Genomic DNA, 16,831 nt, shown 5'->3' with positions numbered 1-16,831 from the left:
GCTTTAAACACATTTAATGCAGCGGAATCATTCCCAGAAATAATAAGATCATCAACATAAACTAAGACATTAATCTGAACATTGCCTTTAGTGTATGTGAAAAGAGAACAATCAGAGTAAGACTGAATAAAACCGTACCCTTTTAGAGCCGTAGTGAGTTTTGCAAACCAACATCTCGGAGCTTGTTTCAAACCATACAAAGACTTTCTCAAACGACACACCAAACTCAAATTCGAGCTCTCAAAACCTGGGGGTAATTTCATGTACACTTCCTCTTCTAGATCACCATGTAGGAAAGCATTATGAACATCCATCTGCTTAATCTCCCAGTTTTTTGAAAATGCTATTGCAAGAAAAGCACGAATAGTAGTCATTTTTGCAACTGGAGCAAAGGTCTCGCCATATTCAATGCCTTCTCTTTGATGATTACCAAAAATAACCAAACGAGACTTGAGACGTTCAATATCACCATCAGACAAAAATTTCGTCTTATACACCCATTGACAACCTAGAGATTTCTTGCCGAGAGGAAGATGCTTCAATGTCCAAGTCCCATTATCTTCCAATGCCCTTATTTCTTCTTTCATAAAACGTCACCAACCTTCAGATTTCATCGCTTCTTTAAAGGATTTTGGATCCTTCCCAAAACAACGGCTGCAAGAAATTTGCGATAATTCACAGAAAACATGTCACAATTTATATAGTGTGCTAGAGGGTAAGGCGTACCTGAAGGAGGGATTGGAGACAGAGTGGATGGAGACGGACTTTTAACAAAAACTGAGCGAGTCACATAGTCACGATGACGAACATTGGGAATTTTTTGTCGAAATCCACGACCCAATTGATGATCATTGGAGCCACTTAAATTATCTAACCCAAGTGAAGTGGGCTGATTTGGAGATGCTGAAACGGGCTGCCCAAGAGGCCCAACATGCGCTGTGTTGTCAGCGTGAGCAATGGGTTGCGTTGGATCAGAGGCAGCGTTGGGCTGCGTATGAGAAGGCCCAGCGACCGATGGGTTTCCAGCGGCCTGAGCAAACTCCAACTCGGGCTGTTGGTTTGGAGATACATTGGGCGCTGGTGATGATGGTGGGCCTGTCATTGGGTCTTGACTTGGGCCTAGTTCGTTGGACGACCTGGTCTTCAAAATTAACTCTAACATTTAATTCCTCCGCAAATGTAATGTCAGAAAAATCCTCATGAATTTGTTGAGCATCATACTGACTATGTGAAATGTTCACAGCTTCAGGATTTTCAAAAGGGAAAACCTCTTCAATAAATTTGACATCCCTCGAAACAAAAAATTCTTTCGTAGTCAAATCAAACAACCTCCATCCCTTTTTACCAAACGAATATCCTACAAACACACACTTTCTACTACGTCTAGTAAATTTGTCTCCATTTGTTTTCTGATTATGACCAAAGCACAGACATCCAAAAGTACGAAGGGCATCAAATAAGGGTGGTTAATTGAACAAAATTTCAAATGGAGATTTATTTTGTAACAAGGGAGTGGGTGTACGATTAATTAGGTGAGCAGCGGCAAGAACACATTCCCCCCAAAAATAAATAGGCAAATTAGCTTGAAACCTCAAAGCTCTCCCAACTTCAAGAATGTGTTTATGTTTTCTCTCAACCCTTCAATTTTGTTGTGGATTCCCCACACAAGAGGTTTGAAAAATAATACCGGTAGCACTAAAATAATCACACAAGCAATTAAATTCCGTGCCATTATCACTTTGCACAACTTTAATGGTCTGAGAAAATTGTCTATCAACCATTGCAACAAATGCTAAAAACATTCTAAAAACCTCAGTTTTATCAAACAATAAATAAATCCAAACTGCTCGGAAATAGTCATCAACAATAGTCAAGAAATAACGAGCTCCGCACGACGAGACATGTCGATATGGACCCCACAAATCACAATGTATTTTCTCAAAAATCCTAGAAGCTCTACCATCACTCAAAGGAAATTTATCTCTAGGATGTTTAGCACGCATACATACCTCACACCCTTTAGCAAGATTTTGTTTATTGCCACTAACATGAGGAAGTAACTTAACTACTTTTTCGGAGGGATGACCCATTCGACGATGCCACAACTCCAAGGTTGAGGTTGCTTCACCCACATCAACATGATTCACCGAATCTGAATTGCTAAAATAGTATAGTCCGTCTCTCCTAGCTCCCGTTCCAATCAGCTCCTTCGTTTGATCCTGTATAGCACACATATAAGAGTTAAATTGGACAATACAATTAATCTCATCGGTAAGTTGTGACACGGAAAGCAAATTACAACTCAAGTGATACCATAAGTGGGACACTCATAAGTTGTGACCACCTTTCTCCAATGTGGAACACTCATAAGTGGGCTACAATGGGATTCAACAACAGCCAACAAGCAATTGCATGCTTAATAAGAATCCAAAAAAATAAAATAAAAAAAAACTTGGTAAAACTTTTATATTCAGCCAACTTTATTGTTTTCAACCAAAAAAATTTATTGTTGATGAATCAAACTGATTAATGGAAGTTTCAATTTAATCAAATATAAAATTCATTGACAAGGGATTAATGTTAAAATAAGATAGTGGCCTTGTTTGGCAATTGGCTGTTGGCTGCTGGCTGTTTAACTTGGCTTGTTTGACTGGCTGTTAGTATTGGCTGTTTGTAGTGGTTGTTTGACTATTTATTGTATGTAAACATGTTTGGTAAAATCAGTTGTTAGATATTGGCTATAACTATGCAAAACAACCTTAAAGGGCATTATTATGTATTCTTATACATTTATTATCAGTATTATTAATTATTAATTATTAATTACTGATACAAAATATTAACTACTAATTTATAATTACTTATTATTAATTATAAACTACTAGTTATTAAGTACTAATTACTAATTACTAATTATTAAGCACCTATTATTAATTACATATTACTAACAATTGTTAATTACTAGTTATTAATAATTAAGTACTAATAATTACTAATTACGGAGTACTAACTATTAATTTTTAAGTACTTATAACTACTAATTTTCTAATTATTAAATAATAATTATTAATTATTAAATAATAATTATTAATTATTAATTACTAATAATAGATTATTAATTACTAATTGTAAATTATTAATTAATAAGTATTGTTTATGAATTACTAATTATAAATTATTAACTATTGATTATTGATTATTAATTACTAATTATAAATTATTAATTACTAATTATTAATTACTGATTACTTATTATTAATTACTAATTACTAATAATTATTAATTATTAATAATTAATTATTAATTACTGATTATTAATTATTAATTATACATTAATAATTAATAATTATTAATTACTAATTATTAATTATCAATTATCAATTACTAATTACAAATTAATAATTAATTATCAATTACTAATTACTGATTATTAGTTATTAATTACTAATTATTGATTGATAACTATTAATTATTAATTATTAATTATTAATTATTAATTAAGGATAAAAAGTAATTTGTTTAATGAAAAGCCAAAAGCCAAAACCAAAAAGCTAGTAACAGTAGCTTTTTGTTTTTGGCGGAAAAGCCGGCTTTTTCACCTAGCTGAAAAGCCATTTTACCAAACAAGTATTTTGGCTGTTTGACCAAAAGAAAAAGCCAAAAGCCAAAAGCCAACCAAAAAGCCAACTAAAAGCCAATTACCAAACAAGGCCAGTATCTTTAGGGAATATATCTTATATATCTATGTGATTATATTGTATTATCTTTATGTAGGATAGGATTTTCCCTAAGCTAGATTAATTAGAATCCTACGTTGATTAGGTTTCTATGTCATTGTATAAATATTTGATTGATGATGAATGAGAAAATCACGACTTTGTGATTAATTTGACAATTAATTACCTACAAATCCTTACTGCTTGATGGATGTACTTATTCACAACACTTTCTTCACGCTTTGTATACGTAGTATTTGATATTCAAATAGCTATATATGTTCATTGCAAATATTTTTGGGGGAGAAGATAAATATTGCCTAAGAATTAATAATATTGTCTGGGAAATGAATTCTGAATTATACATAAATTGTCTACCTATAGTTGGAGCCCAAGTGAAAAGAATCCCGCCAAGTCCCCTCCTAGGCGCTAAATGGCGAAAAATTTTCCCGCCTACGCTTCCCTCCTCTATATTGAGGAATTTTAAAGGGAGGAAAATTAGGCATTTGTAAATGCATAATATTGATTAAAATATTTTTAAGACACATGATAGAGAGAGAAAATAGGAGAGAGATAGGAAGAAAGAGGTCTGTAGGTGGACCCCACCGAATTTTTGGTCAGATTGTATCACGTGATGAGGGACCACATGTTGATTATTCCACTGAAAGTTTATATAGTACCATTGAATCATCAATAGTACTATTTATGCATAAATTTAGTACAACTAAATGCATATATAATACGGCTATTTCACCAAATGCCACTGAGTAATTTAAAAATTCACCAAATGCCATCGGACTTTTCAGAATTCACCAAATGCCACCCGGTTTTTTAAAAATTCACCGAGTGCCATTAATGACCAACGGCCGTTAACTCCGTTAGTCATTAGGGGTTAATCATGACACATGTCATGATATAATTGGTCAATTTATCTTAATTCATAAAAATTAAAAAAAAAACAAAAAATAAAAAAAAATAAAAAAACAAAACCCCAAAATTTTCCCAGCCACCCTCACCACCACCAAACCCTAGCCCCACCCTTATCTCGCCGGAAAACGGCCGACCACCACCTTAACCATCAAAAATCGGCCGGCCGACACTTAAGCGCCCCACCTAACCCACCGCCGACCCCCAAAACCACCCACACAAGGTGGTGGTTAAATCCCAGTCCCAATCCCCTTCCCCTGCGCGCAACGCTACCCACCGCCAAATCCCAATCGCCGGCGACCCTAAACTGGCCCCCAACCCCTCCCTGTCCCGACTCTTTCTCCACCTCGACCACCACCTGAAATCACATCCCCCATTCCGCTTGAAAATCGTAACCCATCCTATCCCCTTTTGTTGAAACCCGTAACACCCAAAATTAGCCATTTACATGGGTTTTAATCCAATTTCAACAAAAAAAACAATCTTTACACAAATTAATTCATGGGAGAGGGGGTGGTCGAATTTTGCAAGGGACGAGGAGGGATGGTCTGATTTTGTAGGGGAAGGGGTTAGGGTGGTCGATTTGGGGATTAGGGTGGTCGGTTTTTCATGGGATAGGGGGTTGGGGTGGTCGGTTTTCATGGGATAGGGGTTAGGGTGGCTCTAATTTTGGGGGGGGAGGGGTTAGGGTGTGAGTTCTGGGTGGTCGTGGTGGTTAAGGTGGTGGCGAGGGTGGCTGGGAAAATTTTGGGGTTTTTTTTTTAAAATTTTTATTTTTTTGTTTTTTTTAAAAAAATTTTTGTTTTTTTTTTTAAATTTTTTTTGTTTTTGTTTTTTTTTTTTTAATTTTTATGAATTAAGATAAATTGACCAATTATATCATGACATGTGTCATGATTAACCCCTAATGACTAACGGAGTTAACGGCCGTTGGTCATTAATGGCACTCGGTGAATTTTTAAAAAACTGGGTGGCATTTGGTGAATTCTGAAAAGTCCGATGGCATTTGGTGAATTTTTATATTACTCAGTGGCATTTGGTGAAATAGCCGTATATAATACCATTATGTGCATATATAGTATCATTGTATGAATAGTGGTACCATTTGATCATCCAATGATACCAGAATATGCATTCGTTTGTACATATGCATAATTACATGAATAACCCTTGTTATGCTTATGCATTTGTAAATGCCTAACTTTCCTCCATTTCTAGTTGCTCTTCTATATTTATTTTCCCTCTAGTTGAGTTGGCATGATTTTATTGGTGGTGTACAAAAGACTATTGTACACTAAGTGTACCCCTAGCCTTTTACAACATTTTGAGACACCCAAATAGTATATTTGCTTTAATTATGGGACGGAGGGAGGAAAACATTAACAACGTAAGTGTCATACCACTACTTGGTTGTTAGGTCCAGCGCTCACAACCACAACGATAAACGAAGGTAGATGATTGTATGTCTTCATTCCTACACAGGTTTGAGCACAAAAAATTGCAGCCTAAAACCCAGCCTGAGGAGTGGGCCATTTTTCATCCTCAACCCAGCCCAGCCCGGCCCGTCCAATAATGACCTCTACTTTAAAGCATTCATTTGCAATTGTCTTAATATTCTGCAACCCAAGCAATCCATGTATATTATTCCACACCCCCATATAAACGAAACATGTTATTATTCCATATTAACATGTATTTTCTCGTCTGTTGTCCAAGTAGGTTCAGAGTGAACATATGTTCTTTTTATTTTTGAAGGGTTAAACTGCTATCCAATAGTGGTTAAACTTAGTAAAACCGGTTTTATGGTGGTGGCCTTACCTTGTACTAATTTTCGCAATTTTACTAGATAAATCTGCTATTTTCAGAGGTAAAATTACTTTCATGACTCACGAGTAGCAGTTTTGCTACGCAAAAGCAGTTAGTGATGAATCATGAGTTGCAGTTAGTGATGAATCATGAGTTGCAGTTAGTGATGAATGAGTAGCAGTTTTGCTTGGTAGGTTATGCAGGGATCAACATCTACATTCGCCTTATTCTATTGACATCGCTAATAACGAGCATACACAAAGAGATCTGGAAACAACCTTAGCAATAAAAAAAAGGTGAAATAAACAGCTACTAGAAAATTAAGAAATGATTTGTCTCAAGTAAAACTGCTACCAAAATTTCAGGACAATAACATAGAATGCATCCCTCTGTCAAACCACAAACTATACTACATTTTCCAAACAGATTTACTTAATTTCCAGTACCAGAAATGCAAAGCCTCAGTAATAATGCATTTTGGAGCTGCTTCAATCTTCTCCTCACTTTTGGTTTTTTGCAATACTTCGTTTTCTAGACTCAAGATGGTCAACCTTAGCCTTCCTTCGTTGCTTACTGATACGTATCGATTCATAAAGCCCTCTTTTACGTCGAGACATTGTCAATTCTGACATGTCAGGCTCCTCAGATATCTGATCATCTTGATCTTGATCTGGAGCCTGAACATTCTGAATAGTACCAGTTGCAGGGCTGACACCCTGAAGTTCCATTTTCATCTCTTCGTGATGCTGTTTCTCTTGTTTTGACATCTGCACCCATCAATCAGGAGCTTTAAGATCACATAGAGCAAAGCAACACAAAGACAACTAAAAAAGATATAATTTTCAGATTTTGTCCCTTAATGGACATTAAAGTTATGAATAGGATTATAAAGTGAGTAGCACAAGTCATCCGGTCATTTTCTGCCCCGCCCATTGTTAATAGTAAATACGCAATCACCAAAAAAAACAAAAAAAATAAAAAATTACTCAATATGAATCCCATGTTAAATAAAGAAATTAGGTTTCGACACAAATGACAGTATAATAATGTCACCAAATAGGCCCTTTTCAGCAATAGCCGTAATAATGCTCATTAGTATTTGTATCAGGCTAGTGATAAAATGTCAAAATCACTGATCAACCCATATTTAGTTAAATCAATTATCGCTCATGAACATAACAAGGCAAAATATAAGTGAAGTGGTACATATATGGCCTAATTTTACAAATTAGGAAGCACTGTACCCCCTTTTGTAGCTTTCTTATAAACTGCTATAGTCTAGCCTCTAACCGCCAATTGCCAAAATTGACACCACGCATTTTTTTTTTTTTTGAGAAAGACACCACACATTTTAAAACAATTGATAAAGACTTCCTCCATTTCTTTTTAATTGACATATTTTGACTTATGCATTGTTCACCTTCCCTTTTAACTGCCATTTGTGAGTTATACACAAAGACAACATTATCACGTAGGATCTTGTTATATTCATCTTGATACATGAATTCAAAAAATGACCTTCATAATTTTTCAAGTTTTGATAATTATAGATATTAATGGTTAAAGGTATACATTAGCAAGTGTAACTAAGGTAGTGTCAACTAAAGAGAAACATAGGCAGATAAAAGAATATCAAACATTTCCTCTTTTTTTTTTTAAGTGAACCATTTGGGTTGGGCACAAAGTTTAAGAAAGAAATAAAATAACCAAAATGCCCATGTGAGTGAGGTGACTAAAATAAAGGAGAGAGAGTAAAGGTCAGGTAACAAGGATAAATATCAAATGTGAGTAAGGGTGAAATAGGAATTTGGTGTGTGAACACAAACAAAAAGTAAATGAAAGTACACCCATTATAGAATTGGTGCAATTATTATGCAACATCCCTATAAGAAAAATGGTGCAAATATAAAACGGAGGAAGTATGGAGTACAATTTGCAGCCAACCAATAAAGCTTAGTCAGATCTCAAGTGCAGGCTAATCTTTATAAATGGGACAAAGGATTGAAGGAAAAGAGAATTTAGCTAAGACTAGCCATTAATAGCATGCCATCCACGGTTAAAACTTTTAAACCACAAAACCTTCAATGGAATTGAATTAAGTGGAAGTCAATTTAGCTGTAAGCAAACAAACAAACTGCCAAAAGAAATGTACCTGTTTCTTTCTCTCAGCTGCCTTGTTAGCTTCTACACGACCCGCAACACCCTCCAACAATAGATTCTGAGTGTCATTCTGATCTTCATTCCCAATTGCTGGTACTGGCAATACTTGTTTTCTAGCAGCAGCCTGAAGCTGCTTAATTTTCTGTGCATAATCAGGGGTGTACCCCTCTGCATCGTTGTCAACAAAGGGAGAGAGATGTGGTGGCGGGACCCTGCACATAATTTGCATTAATCTACAGCAAACCTAAAGTTTCTTCCAGTCTTATATTAACTTACTGCAACATCCCAAGTCTGCAGATTAGATTTTCATGATATAAAAATATGGACATTACTCATTTTTACTCATCCCTTGGATCATGAGGCTTAGCACTAACAACTAATAAACAAACACATAAGACAGTCTTATAGGCAACATCAGCTTTCACAAGTTAACTTTATGCCCTTCTTTCTCTACAATCTCCACGTACAAAATAGAATATTTGGGTTTTTCTACACTATACAGCTGTAGTATTGCACTTTCTAAGCAGCACCCAATGTTTTTAAAAGTTGCATGTAGTACCATTTAGATTCAAAAAGTGAACACACCATATTATTTGCAATAATTCGTATAAAAAAATACAATAAAACTTAACCACCCTCACTACACTCCCACAGCAACAAGCACCACCACCACCCCCTCACTCCTTTCAATCTCTTCCTCAAACCCACCACCACAATCCTCTCCCACTCTGACTATTAAAAGCCCCACTTTCTCTTTCCTCAACTACCCAACTCACCTTTCTTGCACCAAAAAAAACATGTCCCACCTAAAAAACTCTAGGATTCCATCCCTCCTTGAAAAATTGACGAGCCACCATTTGAGCGATGGATAGCCTACAAAGAGGGAATGCTGATTTTGTTTAATCGTAATTGAGTATCATTTTTTGTCATTTTCTCAGTTAATTATTGGGTTAATGCTTAATGGAGATGTAGATGTGTGTATTAATTAAGAATGCCATTTCATAGAGGTGGATTTTTATTGGGAATTCATAGGAATTGTATGTGCATATCAGCAATTGTAGAGTGGCGACAATTCTGTGACCGTCGAGTTGATAAGTCGTACGATAGAATAGCCATTGAGGTGCTAGTTGCGGCGGCGGATGCAATTAAGGGAGAGGGTGTTAGTGACTCTACTAGTTGTGCTAGAAGTGGTTTGGAGGTTGGAGTTTATTGAAAGAGGGGGATAGGAGTGAGAAGAGGGATGGAGGAAGAACGGATGTTATAAACTTATGATGATGCTTTCCAGCAAATTGGAGTAATTAGAGGAAGATGATAATGAATAATGAACAAAACAATGGAACCTAATGTCGATGTGACCGCAAGGTTATGTTGTGTTCACTTATTGGACCTAAGGCACAGCATGTAACTTTCAAAAACATTGGGTATAGCTTAGAAAATTCAATACTAGAGGGGTATAATGTAGAAAAACCCTAGATATTTTATATCCAAATATGCTTTCATTTTTTTTAGAATAGTATGTGCCAAGGCCTCTAAGGCCCTTGAAATGAGGACCAAACATGCCTTTTTATGTTGATTGCAAAGTCAAAATAAGTGAGAAATCCACAAGATAGGTCAAAATTATTGCAAAAAAATAGCAGCCATAAAGCATTCTTGGAATCAACGGAGACACAAGGAGGGTGGGGGGAACTATTTTAGTACATACCTTCCCACCAGATAATCCTCAGTAGGCAGTATTATACGAGCGTTTACAGAATCAAAGACCCATTGAGGCTGAATATATTCTCTAGAGAGAAACAAATGACTTTGAGTCGGACGATCAACAATCTACAGGAACAAAATATGATATTATAGTAAAGTCCATTCAAAAGTACGAACAGCAATATGAAGGAAAAAACAAGAGAAGGGGGCACGTGAGACCACAAGATACAATCATCATAAACCCATGTACATTTTAGGCAAGTCCTACAGCCTAAAACACAATCTATGATGAAATGGCATGCCAGCGATCCTACTTAAAAGAAAATCGATAGACCAGCAAGGACCATGATATGTGGTAATGAAAATGTTCTTTAGGATTATTAAGTATTTACAGCAAAATTATTTATATCCTGATGGTAATGCAATCTTATCTAGTGAACAAATGCATACCAGTTTCCTAGTTTTAACTTAATAAAGAGAAGCGAGAGTTGCAGGAGTAACCAAAAAAGAAAAGAACTTGATGGCATTCTTTATTCAGCAATCAATCCAGAACTTCCACCATAATACACTTGTAACCCTTTATGAACTTTACAATAATCACAGATGCAAGATGCCGGCCTAAAAAATTCAATTATTTAAACAGATTCACCATTATTATCACTATCAATCTAGAAATACTGAATAAACTATGTGGTTCCACCATTTTAATAGTTCTCAAAACTTTACTATTGTCCATTTTAGAAAGTTCAAAGCACTTCCCTTTTATTCCATTTTTGGCAAACCTTTTTTATTACCTTACCCCTCTGACCCTCACAATATTTACATCTTTTCACTGAATCGCTCCTACAATATCCATGTTTTACTTGCAACCCACCCACCTTTTTACACTCTTTTATTTTATCCACCTTCATCTTACACTCATTCACTACATCAACACTTTCTCCAATTGCATTAATTTGTGAGCAAACAATAATCATGTACTTCTGAAATGAAGAGTATTTAATGGAGTTCTTCACCACTAAAGGCACTAAATGAGGACCCGAAAAACACACAAAAAGAATCCCTTCTGTTATTCCGTGCTTTATATCCCTTTTCACATAGTTATTTCTTTTCTTATTATTTTCACACTTTTGTTAGCTGGGTCCGAATAACGTTATATAATTCAACATTCTACATTTAGAAACACAAATTGTAAACCATAGGACACAACTACCCTTCATGTGCCAATATCACTACACTAAACATGGGAAATCAGGCTTGCCAGCTTACCTGATGAGTGATGCTTGTGTCAGACTCCTCAAATGGAGCTCCATCTCCCTCCCAAGAGACCATTCCACCAAAGGCAGAGATCACAAAAAGTAACGGCTCCCGGGGAACCTGTGATCAAATAGTTAGACATACGCAAAGTGAATCCGCTTTGATGCAATTACATAAGATAAAGAAAAGTAAAGCAAAAACTTGGAATACATGAGCAGGAGAGGGAAAAAAAAAAAAAAAAAAAAAAAAAAAAAAAAAAAAAACCCTTTTACCAAAAGCAATTAGTAATACTAAGAATATATACAAGAAAACATACAAAGCAAACAAGTAGTAACATAAAAATAGACCATGCCTTAATAAAGCCAGGACACTTAAATAATCAGCGCCTCCCCTTGGGGGAGGCCTAACACACGGCCACAAATTTTATAAAATAATTCATATCTACAATCTACAGAAGCTGAAAAGCACACAAGGATGCAATTACACAGTCAGAATTAGTGGCCGAGTAATTCATCAGTAGTTAGCTAAGGGTAGTAAACTTGTAATTCTGGTAGCCACTTCAGGTTATTTTGGCATACATGTGACGCATGAATGGAAATGAATATTCAATTGCATCGATTCTAGGACTAGAAAAATATTGCTAATATGGATTTTGTACCTCTCGCCCCAAGAAGAATCTCATGTTCTTAAAAAGTGATCTGCACTCCTTCGTTTCTTCATCCGCATCATCCTCAATCTCAGTTTCTTCAACAAGATGCATTAACGCTCCAGGCTCACAAGGGACCAGCTGATGTTGAAGTTGTGCAAGCGTTAGCTGCGATTCATCTAATTTACTTGATATTTCATTGCCTCCTTGCTCCTTGGATCTATTGGCAATGTACCTTGAAAGTGCATATAGATCTGTAGCAGAAAGGAAAATAAATATTAAAAAAAAGATTATAAAATTAGATACATATTAGCCTTTAAGAAACCTTATGTACATGAAGCATCCTGCAATATCATATTTGTCAATTTGATTGTGGATTTTGCAACAATATGTTTGGTAGATATCTGTGATTTCACAGCCTTTTTACCAGATTCAGCAATGAAACAATATTCCCTGGTCATGCCTAATCACAAAAAATTATCCCTGTATTATAAGGCAAATGATAATCCCATGAAAAATTTAAGCCTAAAACTACTTTCCAAGAAGATCAATTGTAATTACCAATAGCAAGGCAGAGTTCCATATCTAAATTGTATTCTACCATGCAGTATTGAGAATTTACATAATTCAATTTTCTAAAAACACTCATCTCCCACTCAACATGTCAGCAACATATTTCCCACACTTATAATCTCCCAATAAATGAAAGCAAGTCATCATTGGGATGTGATATCTGTTTGAGTGAACAACATGAAAAAGGAAGTTGATCACCAGTTTTTAGTAATTCTCAGTTTCACTGCTTCATCACCATATCTACTCAGGGTGATTCATATGAAAAACATTTCCTCAATGACTTCCTCTACTAAAGTCTCCCATAACAAAGGTACTAAGAGAGGATTACTTTCAATGTAGAATAGACATAGTTAAAAGTTAAAAATGAGATATTAAATATATATATATATATATATATATATATATATATATATATATATATATATATATGCAACCTCATAGCATTGGTATATAGTTTCAATTATTTTAAGAAAATAAAAGAAACACTCTCACCCAAGTATACACCAAATTAAGCAATACAATTAATAGTCTCCCCTGATTAATAATTAGCTTCCATGAAGGGACTTATGGACTCTCTCTTCTTTAAAAAAAATAAATAAATAAAATCATAAAGGTATTGTTGCCTTTCTCAACTTCACCACCAGCTATGAATGGTTATTCATGTTTCAACAGCAACAACTAACCCATAAACCCTCAGCTTTATTCATGTCAAATCCAAGGCTAGGAAGCAATTACAAGAGTATACATCAATTATTTGATATTGAATGGTTAATTTTTTAAAATTAACTAATTAAGGTTTTTTGATATTACATACAGCTATAGAAGTAATAAAACACATGAAAACTAACAACTTCACATGTTGAGTTAAAAGTGGATAAGCCACAGAGTCACACACAAACAAGCAAAAAAAAAAAAAACAAAACAAAACCCTTAGGCAAACAGAAAGGTTTCTCTTAGCTGCCTATAATATTACATCAAGATAGGTGGGAATAAAGAGGAATGCTAGAACCTCTATCATAAAGCCATATCACTAGCTGAAATTTTCAAAGGATTCTCTTGCAAATCAGCAAAACTAACAGCTTTACTACTCCTTAAAGCCCCACACATCGGTACTTTACATGGTTTCACTTAATCCAAATTTAAGTTACTCCATCCCTGTCTTAAAAAAAAAGACTAAGTTACTCACTTAATCCAAATTTAATACCATATTAACCCAGGTTAAGACTCCATATAACTATCTCAGGCCATGAAATATTTAATACGATTGCAGATTCAACAAAGGCGTATTTACCACTGGCTCAATTCTGGAAATTTTAACACTACTTGTCTTGAGAATGTCCAATTAAGTGAAAGGGGAGGAGCCGAAGAGGGGAGAGAGCTCAGAAGGGGTTGTTACCTGCTGCTAATGCTTCCAATCGAGGATCAAGAATTGGTGGATACTTCACATCTATGGAGTGGTAAAGTTTGTAGTTCACAAAAGCAAGAAGAGTCTGCAGAAATAATAATAAAAATAATGATTACAAGCACAGAGAGGCCGGAATTATTTTTTAGAATGCCAAATCCCAATAAATTCCACAAACAGCCAAAATCTATAGAAATAATGTTTACTTGATGCAAGTCATGGAGTAAATCAATCAATAGCAGTACAATCAGATATTACAGGAAAAAATCATACCACCCTTTTTACTTTTGGCACAGTAAGATATTTTTTGTCCAATTAGCTAAAATAAAAACCATAAACCCAAAATAGGAAAGAGAGAGAAAAGAAAATTGAAGCATTGTTACCTCATAGTATTCCAGAAAGGTTAGCATGACATTAAAATCAACATCATCAGTCACAACTTGTTGAATTGAATGAGGGGCAATCCATGTTATTTTTTGTCCATCCACCTCAACCTAACACATAAATATGTTAATTATAACATGATTAGCAGATATAATGTATGTAGGACTTAAAAATATGGCGTAAAATCAAATTTGTCAATGTTGGATCTATTCGCACCAAGATATTAAATCTCAGATTCAATAACAATTGCAATAATACAGACAGTGCAAATGTTTCAAGTTTTTCCAGCCTAAAATTACAGCTAAGGTAAGCTCCACATTTACACTACAGTAGCAGTGCAGTAATGTGGCTGAAATTCAATACCCTGATTAAGACTGGAAATAGATATTGTCAAGGCATGCTAAGTACCTGATAATAGATGCCTTTCACTGAAATGAAAGTCTTGCGTAACTTGTTGGTCCGAGCAATGAATGCTTGCCATTCATGACTCAACCTAAACAAAGCCAACAAAACATGAGTATGAAAGTCAACAATGAGTCGATGACAAGCTAAGCAGTGAGAAGGTAAATGTTATGAGCAAACAAAGAAAAATAAATAACCATTACTCACCTACGGCAATTATGGATACGTTTTACATCAACTTTTTCATTTTGTAATGTTGGCAAAGAAGCAAACAGGTGGATCATAGTAAGACAGTCATCCAAATCCCCAAGTGCGTCAATAAACCTTGGGTACCTAATCACCACACAGCACAAGAAATTTAGATCGATGAAAACACTATAAACCAAACAAGGTCAAAACACAAATACATACCTCTCTAAGATGAGCCTATCTAGAGTGTAAGAAGGTTTATGTTCTTCAAGACGAACAGCACGGGGTTTATTCTTCTTTGACAAAGCCTTTTTAATTTTCTTGTCATGCGCCCTAATATCACGGTGTATATCCACAAGTGGATCATGATGAAGGAAAGATATGTCCTTAGTATGATAATAAGTCTGATGATTCCCTTTTATTTTCTTCTTCGGATCACGAGGGAAAATACCCTTCCAAATGCATATTTTCCTGGAGAAAACAAAGAACCATGCATAAATCAAATTAAAAACCCAACACCCTGTTCCACAATGTGACAGAAACAGCTACAAAATCAATCATTCCTCGGACGAATCGAGGAATACCCATTTCCCTAATTCCCTCCACAATCATTCCCATTATCAATGAATAACTATAACCAAGGGTTTTTTTTTTAAACAATTTTAGTGAAATTCTGGGAACTTATAGTATACTAGCTCTCAAATAAAAGAAATTTCATAGCAATTGAAATAAACCCAATATTATAAATTGCGAAAAACATTAAAATCCAGGTTTTTAACAAATAACACAAAGCAGATAATAATTTCTCGTGTTAGCAAATAAGATATACAATATTATAAATTGCGAAAAACATTAAAATCCAGGTTTTTAACAAATAACACAAAGCAGATAATAATTTCTCGTGTTAGCAAATAAGATATACAATATTATAAATTGCGAAAAACATTAAAATCCAGGTTTTTAACAAATAACACAAAGCAGATAATAATTTCTCGTGTTAGCAAATAAGATATAGAAACTCAAATTCAACAAAAATTGAATACCTAAAAAGAGGGAGAGTGACTTGGAGACTTTTGACAGCCTGAGAACGAGTAACGTATTTGGCGGCGTTACCTTCCTTTTTCTTGCCCTGAAAAAATGGTGAGAATAATATGAGGCATTCGAAGAAGAATGTCAACAAAGAATCAAGAATAGAGAGATGAAACTGACCGCTGGTCTGTAATGCTTCGGCATGGTAGCTTTGAATGTCGAAGACTGCAACTAAGGGAGGAAGGAGAGAGTAGGAAACTGATGAAATATCAACAGCTTTACAAAAACCCCCTAAACCCTAAACCTGATTTTTTTATTTATTTTTTTTTTTTTTTTGCATTTTGTTTTTTTATTTATTTATTTTTTTTATATATATAAATTGGGATGAGAGGAGAAAGAAAGAGGTGGACATCGGTTGCCGATGAGCTTTCTGAGCTTGCTCTTTTTCCTTATTTGAAAATCTTTTATAATATGAATATTTAATTAATTTCTCTCATCTAGTGGAACATAAATTATATGAAGTAATTTATTAATTTTATACTCCCTCTATCCCAGTTTACCTGCAACATTTTAACTAGCACGCTTGCTGGTGTATATGTTTGACCGTTAATATATTTTATTATGTACTTATATAAGCCATAG

General features: G+C 34.8%; 1 protein-coding gene across 1 annotated transcript; it reads right to left on the bottom strand.

Moving 5' to 3' along the window:
- Nucleotides 1-6,715: 6,715 nt before the first annotated feature.
- LOC145611121 (pescadillo homolog) lies at nucleotides 6,716-16,510 on the bottom strand. The gene is made up of 12 exons (XM_081666364.1): nucleotides 16,370-16,510; nucleotides 16,204-16,289; nucleotides 15,383-15,631; nucleotides 15,179-15,304; nucleotides 14,978-15,062; nucleotides 14,569-14,679; nucleotides 14,180-14,273; nucleotides 12,223-12,464; nucleotides 11,577-11,684; nucleotides 10,312-10,433; nucleotides 8,602-8,821; nucleotides 6,716-7,216 (listed from the first exon to the last, which is right to left on the bottom strand). The coding sequence occupies exons 1-12, from the start codon at nucleotides 16,391-16,393 to the stop codon at nucleotides 6,950-6,952; spliced, it is 1,734 nt and encodes a 577-aa protein (XP_081522490.1). The 5' UTR covers nucleotides 16,394-16,510; the 3' UTR covers nucleotides 6,716-6,949.
- Nucleotides 16,511-16,831: the final 321 nt, after the last annotated feature.

Source organism: Chenopodium album, chromosome 24, assembly GCF_948465745.1.
Source record: "Chenopodium album chromosome 24, dcCheAlbu1.1, whole genome shotgun sequence".
NCBI classification, from domain to species: domain Eukaryota; kingdom Viridiplantae; phylum Streptophyta; class Magnoliopsida; order Caryophyllales; family Amaranthaceae; genus Chenopodium; species Chenopodium album.
This window is presented reverse-complemented; position numbering and strand designations above follow the sequence as displayed.